Genomic DNA, 27,944 nt, shown 5'->3' with positions numbered 1-27,944 from the left:
TACAGAACACCAAATGAGGTTAGATAAAAAAGCAAAAATCTCAGCAAATAACTGAATGCTGGATTTTACAGACAAAAAAAAAAAAAAAAAAAGGAAAAGAAAAAGAAAAAGACACAAAACAAAAACCAGTGACTTAAAAAATAATGTATCTCCTGATTTTTGACATCAATGGGCTAGAACTTGGGAATCCTTCTTCCAGATGTTAAGGAAACTTTCTTCTCTATGACTTTCACGCCTTCAGTCAGTATGCTTTGTTCTTAAACCTATCCTAGAGCGAGATGTTTTATTAAATTGATCAGTTTTACAATACAAAAATGAAAGCAAAGGATTTTCAAAATGAAAACATTCCATAATACAATAAGAATTGTGGATATTAGATGTGAAAGAGTGATTTCTAATTTGCCTTTGAAGCTCAACAATATTTGCATTTTTATTAGATTCAAAATGGTATGAGTCATGAAGATCAACACATTTCTTTTTGACAGGAATCCTTTGTGTTTGAACCCAACTGCCTCTTCAAAGTGGATGAGTTTGGCTTCTTTCTGACATGGAAAAGTGAAGGCAAGGTATGGCCCAAGAACAGCAAGTTGTTCTTTCTGCTTTGTGGTTTAAGCCATTTTGTTTCTCAGCAAGTAGACTGAGTGCTATTGATGAACCCTACCCTTATTCATTCATTCATTCAAGGTTTTAAAAACTGTGCCTCCATGTGCCAGGCATTGAAGTATACAGTGATGATTAAGGACATTATCCTCATAGATTCCAGTCTAGGAGCAAAGTTAGGCATTAAAAGATAAGTTACAAGTCATTGAATGTTGCGAAAGAGAACACTGGATTGTTAAAGAGCTTAATTTAATCTTGGGAGTTAGAAAGAATCTGCCAGAAGAAGAGATGCTTAAGCTGAAATCTAAAAGGTACATTAAAAGTGTGTTTATCTCATTAAACCCTGGGACTTAATTCGATGTATGGTACAGTGTCCACATTTAATGAACAATTGAGCTGAATTTAAGAAAAGAAGAATTATAGTTATATAAAAATTAGCATTTTTCTCATATTTCATGTACACACATATATTTAATGATTATTAACGATGTTTTTTATATAAAAGTAACAGATTTTAGAAACATTTTTATATTCAGCATTGCATATATATGTATATATGAAATGGAATACTTGGGGTCTTGATTATTTCTGATTATTTGCAATAATTATTGTTACATGGTTTTAATTCCCTCTTCAACGTGACTATAATAAGCATAGCCTTTATCATCAGTAATTTTTGCCAAGCACTTTGCCTGTGTCATAGGTATGGCATAATTTAAGCTCATTGCTGTGTTATATTCTCTCTCTTCAGGAAGGACAGGTGCTAGAATGCTCCCTCATCAACAGTATTCGGTCAGGAGCCATACCAAAGGTACCTGTGATTGGTATTTGCTTTTCTAAACATGGATTTACTTATATTGGAAATCGCCATGACTTCTAGAGATAAAAAGTTCACTCTTTGTATCCAGGCTACTTGAAACATTTAATCTCAGTTTTGAGAATAACATGTGGTTGCTGGTTGTGGTAATGCCACATTTATTCACATGAAACCTCTGTGACTCTCCTCTGTTGAGAGAGAGGCTTTGTGGACAAGCAGACCCTAATAAAAGGCTTTTCTATCCTGTTGCCATATTCCAGGTCCTCCGACAACTACAATCAAAACTCTAAACAAAGACCCTCACATCTAGTTTCTAAATCAAAAATTTTAGGCCAGACACAGTGGCTCACACCTCTTAGCACTTTGGGAGGCAGAGGGAGGCAGATCCCTTGAGCCAAGGAGTTGGAGACCAGCCTGGGCAACATAGTGCAACCCTGTCTCTACAAAAATTAGGGTGTGTTAGCATGTGCCTGTAGTCCCAACTACTCAGGAGGCTTCTGTGGGAGGATCCCTTGAGCCAGGGAGGCAGATGTTGCAGTGAGCTGAGAATGCGCCACTGTTCTCCAGCCTGGGTGACAGAGCAGAGACTCCGTACCTCCCCCAACCAAAAAATTCGTAATACCTTTCTTATCAGTTGATTTCAAGGAATATATAGTGTTACAAATTTCACCTCTACAGGTTTTCGAATAATGCTAAGTATCTGGGCCCTTATGTGTATTTTTACATTAAATGTGGTTGCTTTTTACCAAGTTTCTTCCTCCATGCTCTGTGATCTAACTTATTTTTTTCTCTGTGTACCTCTATACAGGATCCCAAAATCTTGGCTGCTCTTGAAGCTGTTGGAAAATCAGAAAATGATCTGGAAGGTCGGATAGTTTGTGTCTGCAGTGGCATAGATCTAGTGAACATTAGTTTTACCTACATGGTGGCTGAAAATCCAGAAGTAACTAAGGTAGCTTCAGTTAAATGGCCTCCTTCTCTTCCCCTCCCCCCAATGTATATATGTTGTGTGTTTAATTTTATGTGTGCTATATTTTTATATACTTAAATTGTATGATAATTTAAAAGGTAGCATTGCTCTTCTGACATGTTTCTGTAGAAAATCGGCAAGCACAATACCCTTTTAGCATGTCGCTCCTGTGGGCCAGCAACCCAAATACCTACTATGATATGTTGTAGGGAAAACTAGTCCAGCACTTCTCCAACTTGAGTGTATACCAGAGTCCCCTGTGCTCTTGCTAAAATGCAGATTCTGATTCAATAGGTCTGAGGATCCTTTTCTAACAAGCTCCCAGGTGGCATGGATACTACTCATCTGACAACTACGGTTTGAGTAACAAAGGTCTAGGTCAATACCACCCAGTAGAAATGCAATGTGAGCCACATATATAATTTAAATATTTCTTGTAGCCATGTATTAAAAGTAATAAGATACAGGTAAAATTAATTTTAATAAAATATTTTGTTTAATCCAGTAGACCTAAAATATTGTCATTTTAATAGGAGACCAATATAAAATTTATTAGTGACATATTTTACATTCTTTTGCTCATACTAAGTCTTAGAAATCTGATGTGTATTTTCTTTTCTTTTTTTTTTTTTTTTTTTTTTTGAGACGGAGTCTCGCTCTGTCGCCTGGGCTGTAGTGCAGTGGCTGGATCTCAGCTCACTGCAAGCTCCGCCTCCCGGGTTTACACCATTCTCCTGCCTCAGCCTCCCGAGTAGCTGGGACTACAGGCACCAGCCACCTTGCCCGGCTAGCTTTTTGTATTATTTAGTAGAGACGGGGTTTCACCGTGTTAGCCAGGATGGTCTCGAACTCCTGACCTCGTGATCCGCCCGTCTCGGCCTCCCAAAGTGCTGGGATTACAGGCTTGAGCCACCGCGCCCGGCCCTGATGTGTATTTTCAAATCAGGCTAACCACTTTTAGGTGTTCAATAGCTGCATATGGCTAATGGCCACTATACTGGGTGGGCAGTGCAGGTCTGGATGGCTAAGAAATCCAAACTCTCCCTCCCAGTAAGTTATTAAAATATTGGGTTAAGATCAGTCTTTTAATACCCAACATACCATTGCCCTGGCAAGTGAGTCTCAAAGAGACTTCTCAAAGAAGTAGAAAGCCTCTTAAATATTTTTTCTGCTAATCACGTGTTTACAGGGTGATTTTACCTCTGTACAGAGCTCCCGTTATCTTTCTGTAATGTGTGTGAAAAGGAATAAGCCTTCACTTTCCATGGCAGAGAAGGGTTTGGGGGAATGGGGAGGCATTTTGTCCTCTGATTAACCCTATAATTGGAAGCTCAGTGTAGGCTGAATGAGAGAGGGTTTCTACAAGTGGAAACTCAGTGTAGGATGAATTTCTAATATCATTAGAAATACTGAATTTTAGAGCTAAAAGGAAATGTACAGGGAAGATTATTTGAGGACACTGAGATTACAAAACTTAACCATGAATCCAGAGATAACTTATGGCAGAATTGAGTTCTGTTGACCCCTAAACCATCAAAGCTCTATTACCCTCACTCACAAAGTATGGTCCTCATTCTAGAAGTGCTGCCCCCTCCTGGGAGCTTGTTACATATTTGACTCTCATGCCCACCCAGATGTTCTGATCCTGAATCTTCATTTTTGACAAGACTGTCCTGGTGACTTAGATGTACGGTGAAGTTTGAGAACTCCTGGTTTGTAACTTTGGAGGCAGAAATGGATGCTCCATGTCACATAAGAGTGTTTGGTTGTGTCCTTATTGTGGTGGTTTTATGCGATTGTTCATGTCACCTCACTTCAAGAGAACAGATTTTGCAGTTCCTTTAAGTTCTTTTATTACTCTGCTGAGATCAACTCCTTCTTTAATTACCAATTCATATTACAAGAAACAGGATGATGCAGTATGAGCTCAAATATTGGGGCTTTGGGGCCACATTGCCTCTATTCAAATCCTTGCTCGTCCCCTTCCTAGCTGTGTGAAGCAGATGTACAGCTGGACCTCTCAGCGCCTCATTTTCTTCATCTGTAAAATGGGAACAGTACCAGAATATCTGCTCTTAGGATGAGTGTGAGGCTTACATGAGTTATTACATGGGAAGCACTTTGCGTACTGCCTTTCTCATTGAAAGCCCTCAATATGTGTTTGCTATTAGGATGACAGAGGCACAGAATTTTAGGGTTGGAAATGGACCTTGGGAAGGGCTTCTCACCTCATTTTTCAGATGAGAAAAAGGAAGCCAGAGAGGTAAAGGAACTCTGAGACCACACAGCAAGCTGGGCCAGAGTCCAACCTAAAACCAGGTCTTCTTATGCTCTATATGCTGCACCCACTTTGCCCTGTGCCCTGAACAAATACAGTCCTGGGGAGATGGCTCAAATCAGTATATCTCATAATGTTTTTGCTTTCCATAATTTGGTTGCTGTTAGTCTTGGCCCATTCTAAGAACCGTGTTCTGAAACATACTCTTGAGTAGATTGTGGATATGTACAGTTGACCCTTGAACAATGTGGGGGTTGGGGTACCATACCCCTGTGCAGTTGAAAATCCATGTGTAACTTTTGACTTCTCCCAAACTTAATAGCCTACTATTAACTGAAAGCCTTACTGATAATATCAACAGTCAGCTCACATACTTTTTGTATGGTATAGGTATTGCCTATTGTATTCTTACAATAAAGTAAGCTAGAGAAAAGCATATGTTAATAAGAAAATCATAAGGAAGAAAAAAATATGTTTATTGTCCATGAAGTGGAAGTTGATCATCATAAAAGTCTTTATCCTTATCATCCTCATGTTGAGTAAGCAGAGGAGGAAGAAGAGGAAGAGGTTGGTCTTGGTGTCTCAGGGGTGACAGAGGTGGAGGAGGTGGAAGTGGAATCAGGAGAAGCAGGCACATTGGTGTAACTTTCACTGAAAAAAAAAATCCATGTATAAGTGGGCCCACACAGTTCAAACCCATGTTGTTCCATGACCAGTGGTACATGTTTGAGGGTTGGGAGTGGCGGGATGTATACTTCAAGGTAAGATTTGAAGGTTTTCTCCTAATATCATTTACATGGAAATTTAAGAGCAGCTGGCCAGTAAGAGCTAAAAAATAATTCTGTATTGGATTTTTTTATTCAAACTCAATACTATTTGAGCATGCTCTTACTGAAGAAAGTAAGTGTTTCAGTTTCTGGGAACTATTGCATTGAATTTCATTAATAGCATAATATATAAATAAATATAAATCTTATTGTCCAAACTGGACAGTGCGTTGTTCTTTTGGTTGATTGACACTTGGAGAAAATATTGAGTACATTTTTTCACCAAATATACATGCATGTGGATACTCTTACCCACTTCCTTATCTCAAAACTTAAAATAAGTATTATTACCACTTTCAGCATTGACAGCATTTTCTCCATCACCACTGTTTTATTTCTATTCCTTTCTATGTGTTTCTGTTCCTAATAGAACACACAAGCCATCAAAGTGAAAGGCTTCATATGAAATACACATAGATATAATTACCTCAGTTCAAAATAATGGCAGGATACATAAATCAAATTGGGTCCATGAGAAATGTAGAGATCTCCCAGGGTACATGAAATATTGTTTGTGACTTAGTGAGTGGTTCTACTCAAACATGAGTATATTCTAGGAGCCCAGAATCATGGGGCCATGAAATATACTAACAGCCCTCTTACTCAGCCCTTGCAATGAGAAGCTGCATTTTTGGTCAGTTTATCACAAGAGTCAATTCGAGGAAGTAATCATTTTTTAAAATTAATTCATATATACCTTAAACACTGTAACTTAAAGCATATAAATGTTGTTCTATTGTTGACTAATCTTTTAATGTTAGTGACAAGCCTTTTCATTAACTATGGGTCTATTGAGTGGGTTTTATGTTTTTGGTTTTTGGGTTTTTTTTTTTGTTTTTTTGTTTTTTTGTTTTTCCCTATACTTTGAATGCCTCAGATAGCCAGTTTGGTTTCTTTAAAGTGGATCTGAGACTAAGGACACTCATTGGGCAGAGTGCAATGGAATGTAAAATCCTACAGTTCTGTGACTTTTCTCCCTAATCTTTTAGTTATCCTGTCTACACGAAATTTGAGAGAAATATTTTTAGCAACTTGCCTTTAAAGAAATCTTGCCAAAATATTCAACTAGAGAAATGACAACCCTCTTTTTTTCCACAAGATTCAATCATTGGTTTATGTAATTTTTATGACAACTGACAATAAATAGATTTGAAAACAAACATAAGTAACTCATGATAGACATGTAAGGTGAGAGCAAAAGCGTACAAAATATTGGAAAGTAGCTTGCCAGCTGGGAGAGTCCCGCACTCCCTGGGCAATCTGTGTATTTTGCTTGTCTTGTGAACACCTGATGAGCCTTGGTCTGACAAGTGAAATATAAGTTAAGTGAGTTTCTAGTATAGAACTTACTTGTGAGTATCCTATGAGATTCACAAGTCTTTCTTTAATTTTTAGGCTCTGATTACACTTAAGATCTGACCATTCAGAATAATTCACTTAACCCAACATTTAATCTAAGCAAAAGGGTCAACTTTGAACTTAGTGTCTTTTATACCAAAGACCACGTTCCACATGGAGAAAGCTTTCCTGACTTTCAGCAAGCCATTTTCCCTTCTTTATTTTTCTACTTCTCAAAGAGGGTCTCTGATAGTTTTTTTCTTATTCACCTGGGTGCTTTAAGAGTCAATGAAATATTGTGTGAAATCTGAGTTTCTCAGGATTGGATTTTAAATAAATACAAAACACTTTCTAGTGCATATGACTCTGAAAATATGATTCTGCTTTTTTCAGTAAAAGATAATAACATTGTAAGAGACACCTTGGTAGCTCACCTTGTCTTTTCTTCACCTTCTCTCTCTGCTTTGAGAGTAAATAAGCTTGCGTTGCCACTCTTACCTGTTTAGGAGATTTGTGCTCAGTTCCATATACCTGTCTCCTTTACCGATAAGTCCCAAATCAAAGCTTTCAACTCTTCTCATCTGCTTCTGCCACAGTCATTTTCATCTCAACTGATGTGCTCTCAGTTGCAGAGAACATGAACACCTTCCTCTTACGTCTTATGGTAGTCTGTTCACAAATACTGTTTGCTCTACCCTCAGCAGGTATCCAGAATCCAGCTGCTCCTCACCAACATCATCATGACACAGTGGTCAAGGCCAATATCATGTCTTCCCTCTTGTGCCCCAAGAGGTGTCTAATTGGTCTCTTTGCCTTAGCCATGCCCATTTTAGTCTAGTCTAAAAACAGCAGATGGAGGGATGTTTTGAAATGTAATTCAGATCACATCACTACACTGCTCAGAACCCTCCAACGCCCTGCTAGATATCATCCCCACCTCCCTTCACCTTTCTACCTTAATCTCTCTCTTTCCTCCTATGCATTTTCTTCTAGCCTCTTGGACTCAGCATTTCCTGTTCCTTCTGTCTGGATCACCCTCTTTCCCAGTTACACACAGACCTTTCTCCCCTACAGCCCTCATGTGTCTGCTGGAAAATTGCCTTAGCAGGAGCGTCCCATTTCACCAGCCTTCAGCACTTCCTCACTCCTTTTCCTGCTTTATGTTTCTTCTTAACACTACTTACTTACCATAATATCCATTTATTCATTTATTTTCTTCCTCTGTCTGCAGGACAGAGGGCTTCTCACCTCATTTTTCAGATGAGAAAAAGGAAGCCAGAGAGGTAAAGGAACTGAGACCACACAGCAAGCTGGGCCAGAGTTCAACCTAAAACTAGGTCTTCTCATGCTCTATATGCTGCACCCACTTCGCCCTGTGCCCTGAGCAAATACAGTCCAGGAGAGATGGCTCAAATCAGTACATCCCATAATGTTGTACACCTCAATTTTGCACCTGTTCTATTGAGGTATTTATGTTGACTAAATGAATTCCAACCCAGGTGATAAAGATGTATAATCCTTAATGTTGTACACCTCAGTTTTGTACAGTTTAGTTGTTAGAACAGCTAGGAAGGTGATCCTTTGACAACAAGACTGAGAAAATGTGATTCAATGATAGTCTAAAGGGAACACAAAAATCTGGGATCCCGTGTGTTATTTTTAGAGTCACATTTCAGGATGTAATAGGGCTGCTGCTAAGAATCCATGATGAGACTGGAGGTTTTGACCCTGGTGTCCTGGCCTCTTTCCAGTTTGGATCATTATATCTCCTGCTTACCTAAATCCTTCCTGTTGTTACAGTTAGAAAATTTAGCTTTCATTTCCTCTCCTGAACAACAAACAGTCTGTTAAAAAGAATTACTAACAAAGTGCTGTCATATTTACCCTAAACCTAGTATGCCTTTCAGTAATAGGTGAGTCTTATATGTCATAAAGCTTAAAACATTTAAGAATAAATGCAACCTACTAAACATTAAAAAAAAAAAAAAAATTAGCCGGGTGTGGTGGTGGGTGCCTATAATCCGAGCTATGCTGGAGGCCGAGTCAGGAGAATTGCTTGAACCCAGGAGGCAGAGGTTACAGTGAGCCGAGATTGTGCCACTCCACTCCAGCCTGTGCGACAAGAGTGAAACTCCGTCTCAAAAAAAGAATAAATGCAGCCAAATGAATCTATTTTCCCATTTTTTTCTAAACTGTAAAGCTCTTTTTTTTTTTTTTTTAAATTCTGGAATCATTCTCATCTTTTTGCTCACTGTTTTACAAGAAGCTATACAAATAATTGAATACTGAGCTTTCTAATAAATTAATTTCATTAGAAAAGCAATGTTAGTTCCTCTCACGTTTTCTTTTTTTTCCCTCACTCAGAATACAACTAGCTTGGAAGGATTTCGGTGTCTAGCAAGTTGAAGGCAGTTCAGATGTCTTTCATTAATAAGTTACAGCTGGCACTGCACAGCAAACTGAAATCACAGAGTCACTAGATGTAAGATGGAAATGCAGGCCTCATTCAACATCTCCATAAATAAGTCTATTATTTTATACCAAGTTGAATTTTTCTTTGATTACAAAAAATAAGCTGCTATTATGAGATTCAAAATGCAAAGATTGGGATTGAGTTTAGACCAGACTGCTCATTATACTTTATGCAGGTTTGTAAATATTTGGCAAACTTCATAAATTATGCCTTGTAATCAAGTCATCAAATAAGCATGTGAATAACCACTATGGAAATTAAATTACAAAAATATTATGTATTCTTTTGTATACAAAAAGATAAAGTCAGGTCATTTGTTACCAGTAATAAATTATTATTTTAACAAATTGGGCTGAATGTCAAAATTGCTTTGCTAAACTTGAATTGTGTTGAGTGGAAGATTTACTGCAATGGTTCCAGGAAAAGGAATTTGTTCTTTGTTTCATTGAAAAAAAAAAAAAATTGAGTCTCTATTTAAATTGAGTCCTACTGGCTTTGCTAACATCCTGCAAAGCCTCCAAGCCCTGCAGCCAGTTCCTCTACTGATACTCAACCACAGCATTACCCCAAAGGATCAGAGACTTCAGCCTCATCTGGGGGCTTCTTAGAAGTGCTATTGCATTTCTTAAAATTTAGTTTTAATTGTACTGTATAGGCCAGTGGCTCTCAATACCTGAGAACTTATTAGAGATGCAGATTCCCAGGCCATGCCCCACCCTACTGAATCAGAAACCTGGGATTTCACCAGCCTTCCAGGTGATTTCTGATGCACACTCAAGTTAGAGAACCACTGTTACGCAGAAAAGCTCAATCACTAGCATTTATATCCTGCTTTACTTGCAGAGGGCCTTGAAGAAATTACATTAATTTAGTGGTCTGCTGCCCAGGCTCAACTGAGCCAATGCCTGCTGAATACTAAAGCAGCTAAATTGTAAATCTGAACTGCCTGTTGATCAACCAAACCCCAGTATACTAATTAATAAAAGCTTCTTCACCACATTGCCTCAACAGTTTTTGAGGCTCAAGTGTGGGATGAGTGTGTAGGTCTCTGTGTTAATTTTTTTTTTTTTCGTGTTTCCAAGACTGAAAGTTGACATTTTCTTGTTAGTTGTTTTTCTTGAAGCTCTTCTGAGTTCATTGGAAACAAATCAATGAGAGGGGGGGCATTAAGAAGCTGTCCGGAGTGCAGAGCTGTGAATCAGAGCAAATAATTGAGTGCATATTCTTAAGTTTAAATGCCCCATCCCACCTAAGAGTTTTCTTTTTGCCAAATAAAGATACTGGGTTTTATTGTTATTTCTATTGCTGGGTTGAATTTACAGACCATCAGTCTCTGCCTTACATGGGCTGTGGTCATCAGAGAATCTGTGGATCTGGTGAGATCCATCTCCTGGGGCCTCCTATGATGACCTTTTTCCTCTGTGGCTCCTTTTCCTTGCCTTTCAGTTCTCATTTGTTCTTACAAGACCATCTATCCTAGCAGCTGCTACCTCAGTGTCTCATCCATGATGGCTCTCTCTGAACTCTGAATTATTTGTTTATGCATCACCAAAAGTGATAGTTCCTTTAGACCAGATTTTGTGAACTCAGATGCCTGCGGGAGCCAGGGAGATGATGTGAATAGCTGAGAAAGTGTCAGGCAAAGACAAATATGGGAGGGTGTGGACTTTAGCAAGTCGGAGTGTACATATGCTGTTGAGGGAGGCACTTTCACTTATTTCCAGCTGGTTTTTCAACTACCAAAACATGGGCCTGAGGTTTCTAGATTGTTTTCATGTTCATTTAATACTAACGTGGTTTTTTTTACATGAAATCTCTTGATATTAAAATGTTGACAACTCATTTTTTAAACATTGTGCAAAATGACAAAGGTGTCTGTGATCATTTAGAACTCTAGCTATAGACATCGGGCACCATGTGGCGTTAACACACTTGCACTAAAATGAATGCTAATATTGACTTAATGTGTTCCCCTTATTGGCATTTTAAATGAAACATAGCTTTGTTCCTTTATTTCTTCATTCAGCTATTCATCCAGTAATTATTTTTTTGATGAAACCTGAACTTGGACAAATCATTTCAATTATATTAATCTTTTTAATCCTCATTTGTAAAAGAAGGGAATTGCACCATGTGTCCTTTGAAGTCACTTTCTCTTATAAGACTTAAGGAAGGACTGGCCAGGCATGGTGGCTTACACCTGTAATCCCAGCACTTTGGGAGGCCGAGGCGGGTGGATCACAAGATCAAGAGATCGAGACCATCCTGGCTAACATGGTGAAACCCTGTTTCTACTAAAAATACAAAAATTAGCCAGGCCTGGTGGCCCATGCCTGTAGTTCCAGCTACTCAGGAAGCTGAGGCAGGAGAATCACTTGAACCCGGGAGGTGGAGGTCATAGTGAGCCAAGATCATGCCACTGCACTCCAGCCTGGCAACAGAGTGAGACTCCATCTCAAAAAAAAAAAAAAAAAAAAAAAGACTTAAGGAAGGGCTCTCTTTGCAAAATAAAGTATATCAGGAGCAAAGGACAGTCCAGGTTAGTTGCTTTGACAGGACACTTGTATACACATGGAAATCCCTAGATAAGCTTAACCTGGACTACATCATCATGACACCAGGAGTCAGCTACTAGGATAGGAGGCTTTGTAGTTGGAGAGGTGAGAGAAGTCATTCCAGATATTTCCTGTGGACATTAAAGGTTGAGAGATCCTGAGAGAGAATGCAGAAAATCAGTTGTTCTTGGCTTCAATCAGTTACACAAGAAGGAAAGATCTGGGAAACATTTAATGTGGAATCCAGAGGTTTTGTTCCTGGGTAAAGTTAGAGAAGCTAAAATAGAGACCAGATTCTCATTCTGATTAACTAGGAGTATGATGATACAGCTAATCAGAAATTGAGGGCCTGGTTACTTTGGGTCAGGTAGAAAAAGGAACAATGAATTTGTTTAAATTTTTTTCTCTGAAGAACCTGTTAGTTGCATGACCTGCTATGGGCGATGCAATAGGACAGAGATCATATACTACTCAGGATCCTTAGGGGCTTGTCCATGGGGCGAGCTCTATTCTGTCTCTGTGGGACATCTCTAGGCCTCTGACATCCTGAAAAGGTCTATGTTTGTTTGTTTGTTTTTTGAAACTCCCTACTTTCATAAGGAATAAAATGTGGATTTTTAGCTGTCGTTTTTCTTAATGCTGGACTTACTTAAAAGCTTCCTGTCGCCGAGCGCGGTGGCTCAAGCCTGTAATCCCAGCACTTTGGGAGGCTGAGACGGGCAGATCACAAGGTCAGGAGATCGAGACCATCCTGGCTAACACGGTGAAACCCCGTCTCTACTAAAAATACAAAAAACTAGCCGGGCGAGGTGGCGGGCACCTGTAGTCCCAGCTACTCTGGAGGCTGAGGCAGGAGAATGGCGTAAACCCGGGAGGCGGAGCTTGCAGTGAGCTGAGATCGGGCCACTGCACTCCAGCCTGGGCGACAGAGCAAGACTGTCTCAAAAAAAAAAAAAGTTTCCTGTCAAAATGATTCTTCAGGAACATGCAGCTGAAGCTAGAGGATATTTGCGGTTGTTTTCAGGGAATTTTGTCACCTGCATCAGTGAAGTGGTTTCCTTGGATGGGAGTATCAAAGATGAAAGAAGCCTCAAGCCTCCGCTTAACTCCCCAGTTCTCTGCAACTGCACTGACCATGTTGACAAGGTCATTTAAACATTTGCATGGACAGTATGTTTTTATACTGTTGACTGGTGTTTCCTGAATGCTAAGGGAATATTGTTCATGATAGAGGAGTAGTTGCACTACATTCTATGTAGAAAGTACAGGATAGTAAAAGAAAAAGAAACTAAACATCCCCTAGAGTGCATTTCCCCTTCTGTGTCTTTTCATAATTCAAGTGAAATTTGCATAACATAAAATTAACCATTTTAAAGTGAACAGTTCAGTGCCATTTAGTACATTCACAATGATGAGCAAGTACCACTTCTACCTACGTTCAAAACATTTTCATCACCCCCAAAGGAAACCCCATGCCCAATAAGCAGTTCCTCCCCATCCCCTCTCCCCACGGCGCTGATAACCACTCTAATGTGTCTTTTTATTACCCACATAATTTCCTTTTTATATGTAGTTGGACTCATGCTGTTTAATATACTGCATTTTATTATATGCATTTTCCTGTTTAAATTAAAGCTTTTTCTTAGGCTTCAATGTAATTGCAAATCCCCATGCTCCATGAGGTGGATTTTCATGGGCGCTCAGCTCTTGCTGTTTTAGAAATCATCCAGCCTCCTTCACAGTTGTGTTCGAAATGCTGTGCTCTTCATGGGGCACATGGTTTTCAGTGCTGGAGCCTTTCTCACCACTGCATTTCATGAACTTGACAGGTTTCATAAGAAGAGACTCTAGGCCCAGCCCCGAGGAGCTCATTTTGTCCTAGTTGCAAGTGTTATCAAATGACTCCACCAAGGGAATGCAAAATGAATTACTCTAATTGCACTAGAAGCATAATGTGAAGTTTGTATTTCACCTTTTGGCCCCTGGGAGAGAAAAATGTCACTGACTTTAAATTGCTTTTCCATTTTCCACATAGCCCCAGTTTCCAGTGCTAGCAAAAAATTGCCATTGGGAACATAATGTATGCTAACATGGGCCGACATGTATTTGTATGTTTTCTCATCTGTGTGGCAAAATTAAAAAATGGATGGTATGAAGAGGTGGGTAGAATTCCTTGTATTACATGAGACTTTGTTGCCTCCAAGCTCTATGATCTGGAGCCGGTAATTTAATGATCATAATCTGGGGTTGGCAGGTGCAGGCCGTGGGCTGAACACAACCCTTAGCCTGATTCTGTATGTCCAATGAACTTAGAATGGCTTTAACATTTTTGAAGCGACTTTTATAAAATAAATTAAAATAAAATAAAATAAAAACAGGAAAACTAAACAACAGAGAACAATGTGTGCCCCTACAGCCCAAAATATTTATTATCTGGCTCTTAATGGAAAAGATTTCTTGGCCTCTAATAATAATACTAATAATAGTAGCAGCAGCAGCTGGAAAATAGTTCATATTCTGTGTCAGACACTGTTCAAAGTGCTTGATATGTATTATCTCATTTAACTCTCACAACAAGTCTGTGGGACAGGTATTATGACTATCCTCATTTTACAAATAAAGACGCCCAGAGAGGTTGAGTAACTTGACTTTTCCAAGGCCATACGTCCAGTAAGTGGTGTTTTGGACCCAGGCAGTGGCTGTCTCTAGTGCTCTACATCCTGAATTCTACCACCACCCTATGCTGCAATTCACAGTTGGCTTCTTTTTCTTTTTCTTTTTTTCCCTTAGGCAGAGTCTCACTCTGTCCCCCAAGGCTGGAATACAGTGGTGTGTTCTCAGCTCACTGCAACCTCTACCTCCCGAGTTCAAGTTTTTCTTGTGCCTTGGCCTCCCAAGTACCTGGGATTACAGGTGCATGCCACCATGCCTGGCTAATTTTTGTATTTTTAGTAGAGACCGGGTTTCACCATGTTGACCAGGCTGGTCTCAAACTCCTGGCCTCAAGTAATCCACCCACCTCGGCCTCCCAAAGTGTTGGGATTACAGGCGTGAGCCACCGTATGCAACCAGTTGGCTTATTTTGCTTATCTATATAAAAACGGGGCAGGCAGGGACGAACAGCCCCTTTCACCTGTACCACTGTGTGATCAAATGTTTTAGGCCAATGTTTTAAGATCATTATCTGTGAGAGCTATAGTCATACAGTAGTACTTCCCAAATTAGTGGCCTGAAAAAAGGATTCCTTAAAAATGTCCACATGTCAAGGGGGTTGTTTGGTCAGCTAAGCATAAGAAAGCCTTTAGACAGGTTTCTTTTTGGTAGCACTTTCAGAAGAAGTATTATTCTTATGTGGATCTCAGCAAGGAGGAAAGCTATTCAGCTGTTTCCTAAACTTTTTTTTTTTTTTTTTTTTTTTGATGTGACACTGTTAAAATGTTTCAGAACCAGTGTGGTACTTAAGCAAAGTCAGTAAATTATGTTGTAGACGCATTATTCAGCTCAATATTTTTCTAGAAGTATCAAAACAATGATGTAATCTAAGCATTCATTTATTCATATTTACCATAAATATTCTATTTATTTTCCCTATTTTTCCACTTCCACTTGTCTTCACTCCTCGCTTTTTTCTGCTGTGTGTGGTGAGACTATCTTAAAAGAGAGAGAACCAGGTCATGAAACTCAAGCCCACCGATTTAGATTCCTTTTAGTAGCTCTTATATTGAAAGTCCTATTTAGTTTATAGAACTACCTATAGATTTGATTTGCCTGAACTAAATTGGTTGATGCTGCCTAATTGAGAGTTAGACAAAGGCTTCTTGATTGATTATATTGATCTCAGGCTAAGCAGGTAGGATTGTCATCAAGTTGAAATACTATTTACTTTGGCATGACTTAATTTGCCAACATTGTCAACAGGTATATGTCAGGAAGAATGTGACCGTGGGGGTTATAAATACAGGCCATTAACTAAAGAAACAACTTTATGGACACCTTTTAATTCACCAGCTGTTTACTCATCCCATACCAACAGAATTTTACAAATTTGACTGAGTTGAGACCAAAAGTATGCTGTCAAAAAACTGATGGTTGCTGACTGGCATAAGATAATGCTTTTGGTTTTCTCAACATTTTAAAATCCCTCCATTCTTTTAGAGCTCTCCATTTGGATGCCAAATAATGTTACATAAAATAAACCAAATGTCTTATTTTCGTTTTGAAAGATTTCTGGGGGTGTAGGAATGTAGTTGGTCTGCAGACTTTGAGGCACTAAAGAACATCATGTGTTGTATATCTAAAATCAGAAGCACAAGTGAACATAGGCATTAATATAAGTATACTCTATGTATACATTTTTCTCTCCTGATCTTTTGTGTCCATAACAGTATATTTATTGTAGTAGATATTTGGAAATGGATGCAATTATTTGTGACAAGTTTTATAGATCCAATAGAACATTGCTACAGGGTATCTATTAATATATAGAATCAGGCTTAGGCAATGCAAAAATTGTGTCTAAGGAATGCTAACAAAGAAAGCCATTTGGTGTGAGTTTGGGACTGCAGCTTCTGAGTGCGACCAAGAACAGCACAGGTGTCCTCTTTTTTCTTGTGACTATTTAGAGGCCTTTTTTGACCTAACTGGCCAGTGTTGTTAAGATAACCAGCCAGACTGATAGACTGTTTTGACTCTCTGGGACTGACTAAATTAATTTTGTCTAGGAATGTGTAAATATTATCCTCACCCATTCAATTATATCTTTCAAACACAGCCACCCATACTCCTAGATGGCAGCTTATTTCTTGCACAGATACTCATTCACCATGCTCTGAGGGTGAAAGAATCATATGATTTAATATTGTCTAGGAATGTATAAATATTATCCTCACCCATTCAGTTCTATCTTTCAAACACAGCAACCCATATTCATAGACGGCAGCTTATTTCTTGCTCAAATACTCATTCAGCATGCTCTGAGGGTGATTTAAAAATCATATGGCACTTAATACGTGTCTTCTTTCACTTTCATCAACTTTACTCTGTAGCTTCAGACTGTCAAGAAAAAGAGACCCCAGTTGCTCTCTTTTTCCCCCTTTCAATTCTCTTTTAGAATTTGAAAACTTGATGAGGATTATTACTGACTTCCCAAGGGCTTTTGAAATTAATATTGGGTTGTCTTTTTAATTTTGATGGGGGGCAAAACTCCTGTTGCTTTTTAGCCACCAGTTTCAGAAGTAGGTTGCTGTCAGTCCTTAGCACAGGCTCACTGATGTAGCTTTCCATCCTGGGTTTTTATCCTGGATTTAGTGTCCTAGATGAATACTTTAGAAAGATAAAATGTTCATTTCAGTTGTCAAGTCCCGCCTGTACCATCAGCTTCTCACTCTCCACCTCTGCTGCTGGGATTTTATAATTCCCAGGCCTCAGACCTGGACCAAATGCTGTGGGAATGGGGACCCAGGCTTTGGGAATGCTGGCCCTTAGCTTCTGGCTCCTCCTGCTGCTCTACTGGCTCTGGCCTTGGTCCTTAGGTCTAGACTGGGCAGTTGGTGGCCCAAGTCATGTTCTGATGTGCCCCAATTCTAAGAAGTAGACCTCTGTCTGGTTTCTGTAGTGGCCCAAGTCATGTTCTGATCATGTACCCCAATTCTAAGAAGTAGACCTCTGTCTGGTTTCTGTACTGAATCATCTAGTAAGAGTTATCTCCAGAAGCCCAGATCTTCCAGACCAGAACTTTTTCAAGCAGGAGGAGCTGTAACTTCCAACAGTCTTCCTCTGGGCCAGCTCCCTGCTGCCTTATTGATCCTAGAAATCACCAGCTCCTGAATTTCCTGTGGCTTGAAATACCCTCTTACCCAACCTCCCTATGGGTGCCTACATTGCTTTTGTTACCTGTAAATTTCTTTCAAATACTTCAACACATGCAGTGGGGTGTGTGTGAATTTTCATGCAAAACCAGGGAATGAGAATTTAAAATTTTAAGTAATCGCCCTAAAGGTGGTTAGTTAGCATTTGAAAAATTTAAATCAAAGCTGAAAAGTCAATCATTATATATAAATTATACCTCAATAAAATTAATTCAAAATAAAACAAGCCTACCCTTCTGTGGCCACCTACACATCCCCTTCAGTTAATTTTCTCTCTCATTAGCACCAGGTGCTCTGATACTCGCCTACTGGAGTGGTTGCTGCATGATAGACACCTGGAGGCTTGTTAAAATGCAGATTACTGGGCCCCGCCCCCAAGTTGCTGATTCTGTAGATTTGGGATAAGGCCTGAGAATGGGCACTTATGGTAAGCTCCTACGCGATGTCAACCCGCTGATCAAGGGAACCACACTTGAGAACCTCTGGCCTAATGTAGACTGGAACTACCTTTTCTTTGGTGGAGCTCTTCATGGTATTCAAAATACACAATTTGTTTAGAAATAAGGTACAAACCCTGGTATCCTTGTGAGCCCAGGGCACAGGAATCTGGCAAGCCCCAATGCCTGCCTGGTATCTCTTGGAAGCTTGTTAGAAATGCAGAATCTCAGTGCAGACGCCAGGCTTACTGAATCCAACTCTGTGGTTCACAAATGCCCCCAGGTGATCCAAATGCACATTAAAGTTTGAGAAACACCTGCCCAAACCAAATTTAGTTCACATCATCTAGTTCAGTGGTCCTCAACTATAGGTTCACATTAGAATTATCTGCAGTGTTTAAAAAGGAAATTGATAGCCCAAGCACATTCTAATTATTAGTTAGAATCTCTAGGGTGAGACCCAGGCTTCTGAAATGGCTTATAAGTTCCCCCAGGTGATTCTAATGTACCACAGGTGCTGGGAACTACCAGTCTAGTCTCTAAGTGCTATTCGCATAGTTCTTTTAACAATGTACCAGCTGGAAATCTCTTCCCTTTACCCTGCCCTCAAAGTTAAATGCTGACAATTTAATGCCAACTAAACCTTCTCCTAATTAAAATGAAATGATTTCATTTGCCATGCTTTTATAGACTCATAAGAGGAAACATGTTGGTGGTGATTTATCTACAGTCCCTATTTATTTTAGAATCTGAGGCACTAGCTATATTTCGTGGCAAGCTAAAGCTCAAATGCTTTCATGAAACTAAATTTCTAGCTTAAGATGAAGGTGTAGTTCCTGCACTGAATAGCATTCATCTGGAGATTTGTGAAATGTTGCAGTTTTACATCTAAGCACCTTATAAGGAATTCTATCTTAGACAAGATTAGATCCTGTGGAAATCTATACTTGAAAAGCTTCATAGTTTGCTCCAAGTGCATGGAAATGGGTCTTATATCTCTTGAATGCCCTTTAGGTCTTAACAGAACTCACAGTGCCAAGGAGTCAAAATCTATATTTCAAATCATATAATTCCTGACATATTATTTGAGCAGATTAAAACTAATTGATAGGGCAATTAGTCACCTTGAAAGTAGCTACTTGAGGCCGGGCGCGGTGGCTCAAGCCTGTAATCCCAGCACTTTGGGAGGCCGAGACGGGCGGATCACGAGGTCAGGAGATCGAGACCATCCTGGCTAACACGGTGAAGCCCTGTCTCTACTAAAAAAAAAATACAAAAAACTAGCCGGGCGAGGTGGCGGGCGCCTGTAGTCCCAGCTACTCGGGAGGCTGAGGCAGGAGAATGGCGTGAACCTGGGAGGCGGAGCTTGCAGTGAGCTGAGATCCGGCCACTGCACTCCAGCCTGGGTGACAGAGTGAGACTCCATCTCAAAAAAAAAAAAAAGAAAAGAAAGTAGCTACTTGAAAAATGCCGACTTTTTCTTATCTCCATTCACTTAAACAAAAAATAGGCTGGGTGAAGTGGCTCATGCCTGTAATCCCAGGACTTTAGGAGGCCCAAGCGGGTACATAACTTGAGCCCAGGAGTTTGAGACCAGCCTGGGGAACATGGAGAGACCCCCCCCCCCCCCATGTCTACAAAAAATACAAAAATTGCCTAGGTGTGGTGGTTCACACTTGTGGTCTCAGCTTCTGGGAAGCTGAGGTGGGAGGATCATCTGGTCCCAGGGAGGTCAAGACAGCAGTGAGCTGTGATTGTGGCCACTGCACTCCAGCCTGGGCAACAGAACAAAACCCTGTCTCAAAAAAAAAAAAAAAGTAAAACAAGAAAACAACAAAAAAAATTCATCGATCTAGATTTGTGAGTTGCCAATACCAAGAAGTTCCCATGTTTTAAATATTTCAGATGGCCCTGTCATTGGTTCTTCTCCCAGCTCAGACATGGGGAAGATGAAAGCTGCTGCCTGTAGCATCTTGCATCCTCTTGCTTCCACATACAAGAAACGTGAACCTCAATCCCCTAAAAATGTGCAGGTCAGAGTTTCCATTTTAGTGAACACATTTGTTCAGCCCAGATGGGGTGGGCCATGACAAAAACCAAGAGTGAGTCTGGAACCATGAGGCTCTTCCCAGGCCATCACTATGAGATAGGATATCCCACTCTCGGAAACAGCAGCTCCCTTAGGAAGCTGTTGTGTCCTGAATGTTTGTGTCCTACCAAAATTCATAAGCTGAAATCCTACCCTCTAAGGTGATGGCATTAGGGGATGGGGCCTTTGGGAGGTGATTAGGTCATAAGCATGGAGCCCTCAGGAATGGGATTAGTGTCCTTATTTTAAAAAGGCACCAGATAGCCCCCTTGCCCTTTCCACTGCATGAGGACACAGCTAGAAGGCACCATCTATGAACTAGAAAGCTGCCACCGAATGTGTTGGCACCTTGATCTTGGATTCCCCAGCCCCCAGAACTGTGAGAAATAAATTTCTGTTGTTTATAAGCTACCCATATATGGTATTTTGTTGTGTGTCAAACAAAGACAAAAACCAAACTCACATCTTATATGGGCAGTGGAAGGAGAGCTCCAAGTTGAGAGGGGATGCTCTTTTAGACCTATGCTTCTCAAATTCTAGTGTGCGCACCAGTCACCTGGGCATCCTGCTAAAATGCAAGTTCTGCTTCCATGGTTCTGGGATGAGACCTGGGACTCTGCATTCCTAACAAGCTCCCAGATGATGTTGATGCTGTTGGTCTAGGGGCCCTTTGAGTAGTAAGAGTTTAGAACAGTGCTTCTTAAATGTGTGTGTCTGTGTGCAAAAGAATCACATGGAAGGCTGATTAAAACACAGATTCCTATTTCCCATCCTAAAGACGGATTCAACCTGGGGCCTGATAATTTGCATTTTAACAAGTTCTCAGGTGATCCTGATGCTGCTGGTCCCTGGACTACATTTTAATAACAAGCCTCTAGTTAACTTTTGAACAACTTAGTTAAGATGACTTCACCAGTACTCTCTTCTGTGAAAATAGAGAGCCAAACATCAAAAGATGAAGGAGGATACTACTGAGTCCCTTTGGAGAAAATCACGTCACAAACTTGGAGAGTGCCACAGGGTCTCTGTTCATTTTTCCATTGACAATATGCTTCTTTGACTAAAGACTAAAAATAAATCTTCAGGATCGAAAACTAGAGATAAGATTGAAACTCTAAGATTGGAAATAGTGCTGCCTAATGAATGATAGGACTAGTTATTTTAGGATGACAGACCAGCCTGTGCCTAGTGAAAGGATAGAAATACCGATAGCAGACTGGGCGCAGTGGCTCATGCCTGTAATTCTGGCACTTTAGGAGGCCGAGGCGGACAGATCACCTGAGGTCAGGAGTTCGAGACCCTGGCCAACATGGCAAAACCCCATCTCTACTAAAAGTACAAAAATAAAAATTAGTCGAGCATGGTGGCGGGCACCTGCAGTCCCATCTACTCAGGAGGCCAAGGTGGGAGAATCACTTGAACCTGGGAGGCAGAGGTTGCAGTGAGCCGAGATAGTACCACTGCACTCCAGCCTGGGTGACAGAGCAAGACTCCAACTCAGAAAAACAACAAAAAAAGGAAATACTGATGGCAAAATGTTATTGGTGGCCAATTCTTAATATACGTCATGAGATTTGGGGCAATGTTTGCTTCTTAGTGTATATTTCTTTGCTTTACATTTTCCTATGAAGCATATTTAAATACTGTTTTCATAACATGGGAGGAAAACCCTAAGCAATATTTTTAAAAGAAAAAAGTAAAACATATGCTCAGTGTAAGTTCATAGTATTTTTTGTTTGGATTTGTTGTATCTGTGTCTCTCTACGTTTGTATTTTCATGGGAAAGGGATTATTTTTGTCTATGTCAGTCATAACGTTCCTGGGGTAAAGGTGATAGATGGGTAAGGGCAAGGTCTAAACATTTGCCTGGAAGTTGGACAGGGTCTGGGTGGTGAAAATAAATTTAAGGAGTCCCAGAGGAGAGGTCAAAAGTTCCAAGAAAGAATTAGAGTCAGCTTCTCTTTCTCTCCTTGCCCTCCAAACAATTCAGCACAAGCCCTCAAGTCCCTTGAAGAGTCTTTCTTTCCCCTTTCTTCTTAGAAGGGCTGAAATACGCTTTAAGTTAACTTAGGAATGGTTAGAAAAGGTTAAAAAAATGAGAGAACAGTAACAATTAACAAGCTACTAGGGAAGCGGGGAAACTATGCTGATCTGAACATCAGAGACGACCTCCTGTGTGGTCTGGTTCCCTAGAACCCAGACTCAGGCTTTGGCTTGGGGTGGCCGGACCGGAAGGAAAGTGCCCAGTGTGGCGGGAGTCATCTCAGGAGCGTGTTGCCATCCAGCCAATGACTTGTGTTCCAAAAACTGGAAAATGAGCCTCCTGGTCACTATGTAAATGATTACCACACGAGCTTATTTTCAGCAATTCAAAAAATTATCCAATTCGTGGTTTATTGCTTCTGTTAGTCTGGAAATGGTCAAACAAGTTGATAAGTCATCTAGTTTACTCCTGGTGCAACTTTCCAACAAACCTCCAGGGCTCTACTGACACCTGCTGGCATTTCATCTATTTTATGTTAAACAACAACAACAAGACAAAGAAGCACTAATATTTTTCATACTGTCCTTTGCCCTTGTTATGTTACGTGTACTTTACCCGAACAGTAATAGAAGGGGCCTTTACCATGTCATGAGGAGAGAAGTGTGGGCAAGCCATTGGGTGAAAATAAAAATCCCCAACACGAAGAATGTACCACAGAGCTCTTGTTGCCTGTCTGCCCTGCACCAGCTGCTCTGTGACCTTAGGCAAGGCCGTTGACCTCACTTTTCATCATTGCAAGAAGAAAGAGGCAGCAACCTTCCCTCCCAGTGCCCTTTAGGGCTTCTGAGGATGCTGGTGGCATTTCCTACTAACTAAAGCATGGGCCCTGTCACTGGAGTGATGGCCTTAAAGGTCACTCTCACTGACCTTTCCATCACAGTAAACAAGATTCCTTGCCAGCGTTGTCTGTTCGAAAGATGGATGAAAGTTGTTTAAGCCTCTTCAAAGTGCACCACCACTGTAATTTATCTTGAGAAACAACTAAATTAGAATGATCAGAAAAAGCTCAGTGAACAGTCTCAGAAATTGTCCACTTTTTTTTTTTTTTTTTTTTTTTTGACCTAGGAAACTATGGACTTTGTTTTGTGTTTTGGAACATGTAATAAGCCTGCAGGTTGAGAAAATACATCCCAGTTAATGCCAACCCAATTATTTGTGCTTTTTCTGTCTATTCTTGGGAAACTCTGTGTGGGCCTGTGGTTTGTTAGGTCAATAACAGGATATTTGATAGTCTCCAGGGAGTTATAGTCCATATTTAGCCTGATAGAGGAAGTGAGGTTTGCCGATGAAAAATAATTGAGGCATTTCTTTAATTCTACTATTTCATTTCTTCGTCTTCCTTCAGAATCCTGACTCCACCATTATGCTTGCTGAGGCTTTCGATGCTATTTACAGCTCTGCTTTTGCTAGTCACAAAAGAAAATTTACCTCTTATAACCCCTGAGCCTTCCCTTAGAACACTGTTAGGTATGATCAGGATCAGTAAAATCTATTAGATTCACACCCATTAGTTTGGCTACTACTTAAGAAAACAAACAAACAAAAGATCCCAGAAAAATAACAAGTGTTGTTGAAGATGTAGACAAATTAGAACCCTTGAGCAAAAGGGTTCCCTTGTTGCATTTGCAGTCCTTTGTTGGTGGGGGGAAAAATGGTATGGCCACGATGAAAAAGAGTATGGTCTTTCCTTTAAAAATTAAAAAATAGAATTACTTTATGATCCAGAAGTTCCACATCTGGTTATTTATCCACAAATAAGAATGGAAAGCAGTAACTTGAGTTATTTGGATACCAGTGTTCATAGTAGACATACAGTTCACAATGGACAAGGAGTCCATCAGAGATGAAGAGATGAGCGTATTCAGCCTTTAAAAGGCGAGACATTCCGATACATGGTGGAGCATGGATGAACCTTGAGGGCATTATGCTAAGTGAAGAAAGCCAGTCACGAAACGACAAATTCTGTGTGGTTCCACTTATATGACACACCTAGCATAGTCAGAATCATAGAGACAGAAAGGAGAATGGTATTAATATTAATCAAGGGCTGAGAGGAGGGGGGATGGGGAGTTATTTAATGGATATGGAGTTTCAGTTTTGCAAGAGGAAAAGAGTTCTGGAGATGACTGTTTATGTTGGTTGCATAACAATGTGAATGTACTTACTGCCACTGAATTTTTCGTTTAAAAACGGTGAAGGGATAAATTTTATGTTATGTCCATTTTTAACACAATTAAAAGAAATGTTAAACAGCAAAAAACAAAGCAAAACAAAACCATACTCTGTTGGAGTGCAGTCATCACCTCTGCCCTCACAGAGAGTAAATTGCTTGACTTTTTTAAACCTGGTTCTACTAGGCAGTGCTGTCCAACAGTCCCATCTATTTTGATGGAAATATTCTTTATCTGCACTGTCTGAGCCATCAACCCCATATTGGTGTTTAAGCATGTAAAATGTGATTAGTACAAACGAGACACTGAACTTTATTAAATTTAAATAGCCGTATGTGGCTAGTGGATACCATACTAGACAGTGCAGATAGAGTTTACATCTATATTACTGTCTATTCCAAGATATTTTCCCTTCCTCAGCACTAAGCCATAAATCTAAGCAGTCAGGCTGTAAACCTAAGAAGGTAAGGAATCAGCTTATGTGTGGGCCACAGTTCTGTTTAACCAACAATATCAATTTGCTACGAAGTGTTTTACCAAGGGTATGATTCTTTTATGGCATTCATTGGCATCAGTTTTTGGACCCAAGGGCAGATTTGGCCTTAATTCATGGGCTAAACTTTTCTAGTAAATGCCCTTTTAGAGACCCAAATTCCTCTCCTGCCATGTACAATCTCCCTTCACTTGTCCTTGTAAATCCATGGAGTGATGGTATGAACTACAAGTGAGGTCCAAGGCCTTATACAGAAATTATGTGAACACATCGCTGTTTGCTCTGATCACCCTGGCCGTCAAAGAATGTTTTACTTTTTAAGGCTTTGCTGGAAAACGTAGTCAGGTAAGATACGTAACAAACTCTTAGATTGAAAGGATCACACAATAAAATTGATGAAACCCTATGCATTTATCCTCTAAAATGAAAATAGTTAAATATGTCATTATGCATTGTATAATGCTGGTTGGAAATAACTAAGATTGTCAGCAACTGAAAAAGGGCTTATATTTAAACAAGCCGCAAATAGAAAGCTTCACAAGTCAATCAGTGGGCAGCATTCCTTTGTGGCAGCCCACAGTTTAATGGCACAATAGATGGCACATTTGTCTTCATGGAAAGAATGAAAGCTGTTTATTAAAGAATAAAATATGAGCAGGCAAAATATAGATGGCTGTGCAACAGGAAAGGGACAAAAGAAGAGTTTGTGTTTTTATTACACAAAATGGATACAATCTATCTAATAAAAACCACTCTAATTGACTCCAGCAGATTTGCTCACCAAGAATATTGTTTTTCTCTTTCAGCAATGGGTAGAAGGCCTGAGATCAATCATACACAACTTCAGGGCCAACAATGTCAGTCCAATGACGTGCCTCAAGAAACAGTGAGTGTTGTTTGCATTACTCTTTCTGCTTGGCAGTTATCAAACAAATGGTCAGATGGAGAGATGAAGGCTGGCTGGTTCCTTCCTCCTCAGGCAAATTCCTACTTGTCTTTCCTTCCATGCTGCTGACCGTGGAGTTGGCCGATACACATCGGTACTCTTCATACCACCTAGAAGGGTATGCATGATAAACCCACAGCCCAAAACCTGTATGAAAAGAATAGTTGATGGCCAAAGGACACTGGAACCTCAGTCACTCTGTATCCTCTCAGTTGTGGGTACTGGCTTTTGTGTCCCCAGACTGAGTTTTCTGACAGACAGCTCTGCCCATGTCTGGGGCCATCGCTGAGTGCTGGGATAATTCAATCCTCTGCTGCATAAAACTGAGAAATGAGGAGTGTGGCCAAGAGAAGCACTTGCCAATGCACCCATGCTAGGGTGAAAAAGAAGCCTCAGCTCCAAGTGCCGTGCTCCCTGTTTAGCACACAATCAGGAATTCAAAGATACCTCTGAATTTTTTTCTGTAGGATTCAGTCATGTAAAGATTTGATCAAGGATCCAATGATGATTTCCGAATTTATTGTTTCCATGAAAGAAGGAATTACTCCAGCTTACAGTATCTGAAATCCAGAGGAGTACTACAGTGGTAGATTTAAACCCTACCCAAGTTAACCTTTCAAGGTGACATGAAAATCACCCACAAAGGAATCCTAGCCAAAGTCAAATGTCAGCCAGTTTGAAAAGCAGTGATCCATGAAGGTGGGGGCCATCTGCCTTCACAGGGCCATTGGCAGGCAGCTGTGAGGTGCCAAGAGTAACCATGTGGAGAAATTGCAGGGATAAGCCTGCATCTCTCAAAATTATGCCCGAGCACCAAGAGTGTGATTCATCATACTCACTTGGCAATGGGCCAAGAGGTTAGTCCTAAAGGCACTGTCATGTCTTATCTTCTGGTCATTGTGGCAGGTGCTTACAGGTATGGTCTCTAGGCTATAAATCCGAGCTTCACCATGGCAAATTCTTAGACTTGTTCCTCACTGTCCCCATCAAAATTACCATGCAGATGAAATTGGAAAGTATTCTTTATTCAGTACTACTTATCTTAATTGTTATGGTACCCCTCCAATTTTCTTTCATCCTCTTAGTGGAGGAAAGTTATTTCGTCTTATCTATTTCTATTTGTTGTGCAGCTGCTTCTCCTTTTCCTCTACAGTTGCCCTGGCATGTGTTTTTAAAGAGAAACCCAGTGGATATTCTGATATTATGACTTCAGGCACTGATAGTCCTAAAAGGTCGAAAACTTTTAGAAGGCTTACTTATACCCGAGTGACACAAATATCTGTAGCTGACATGAGATCTGGCAATATCCTGCCCAGATCCCTTTATGAAGCTGGTGTTCACCCAGCCATCATCTGCCATGGGGATGGGCTCACCAAGGGCTCAGACCTATCCGCTTCTTCAGAGCATTGCCCTCTGCTGAAGGGGAGCTCCCATTCCTGGAAGATTATACTCTTCCCTCCTCTGGTGGGAAGTCCACAGCCAATGATGAGCTGCAATGGGGTACAGTAGGCCATCCCTCTTGCTGCCGAGTCTGGCACAAATCACATGAGAGTTCACTCACAGTCTCATGTGAGTTCAAGCTAGATCAAACTCCATCTGAGACCACAACTTTGCTTAACTCTTTTTTCTGCCCAATCTTCTTCACTCACTCCCTTCATCCCTAAAACATCCCCTTATTAAAGTAGTTAGTGGTGCGTCTATGAAACTTAAGACAGAAACTTTACCACATCATCATGTTCCGCAGATTGTTAGCACATTTTGATTGGAAACAGTGAGAATGGGAGTCATTAGCCAAGAAGAGTCCTATCTCCAAAGTACAGATAAAAGTTCTGAGTCTCCTGAAAGCCTGGGGAAAGCAAGGAATTGTTCACCATCAATTTGAGTTGATGAGCTAGACTTACCACTGGAAATTAAGGAGGCACCCATGTGATCAGTACTTGGCAGCACTAGGAGCTGGGAGTGATGAGTCCTCGTGAGTCCTCAAGACAAGGCTGGCTGGTGTCACCGTGCAGTTGCATTTCCCACCACTTTAATATATT

General features: G+C 40.3%; 1 protein-coding gene across 1 annotated transcript in view; it reads left to right on the top strand.

The window, feature by feature from the left end:
* Positions 1 to 27,944, top strand: part of PLCB4 (phospholipase C beta 4) — a 266,056-nt gene that overhangs the window by 119,076 nt on the left and 119,036 nt on the right. The window contains exons 3-6 of the mRNA XM_031934696.1: positions 486 to 566; positions 1,352 to 1,411; positions 2,226 to 2,369; positions 25,766 to 25,845. Of these exons, the coding sequence (XP_031790556.1) occupies positions 486 to 566; positions 1,352 to 1,411; positions 2,226 to 2,369; positions 25,766 to 25,845 (365 nt within the window). The remainder of the gene's footprint in view (positions 1 to 485; positions 567 to 1,351; positions 1,412 to 2,225; positions 2,370 to 25,765; positions 25,846 to 27,944) is intronic.

Source organism: Piliocolobus tephrosceles, chromosome 20 (assembly GCF_002776525.5).
Source record: "Piliocolobus tephrosceles isolate RC106 chromosome 20, ASM277652v3, whole genome shotgun sequence".
In the NCBI taxonomy this organism is placed as follows: domain Eukaryota; kingdom Metazoa; phylum Chordata; class Mammalia; order Primates; family Cercopithecidae; genus Piliocolobus; species Piliocolobus tephrosceles.
The sequence above is the reverse complement of the archived record's forward strand: the minus strand, read 5'-3'. Positions and strand labels throughout refer to the sequence as shown.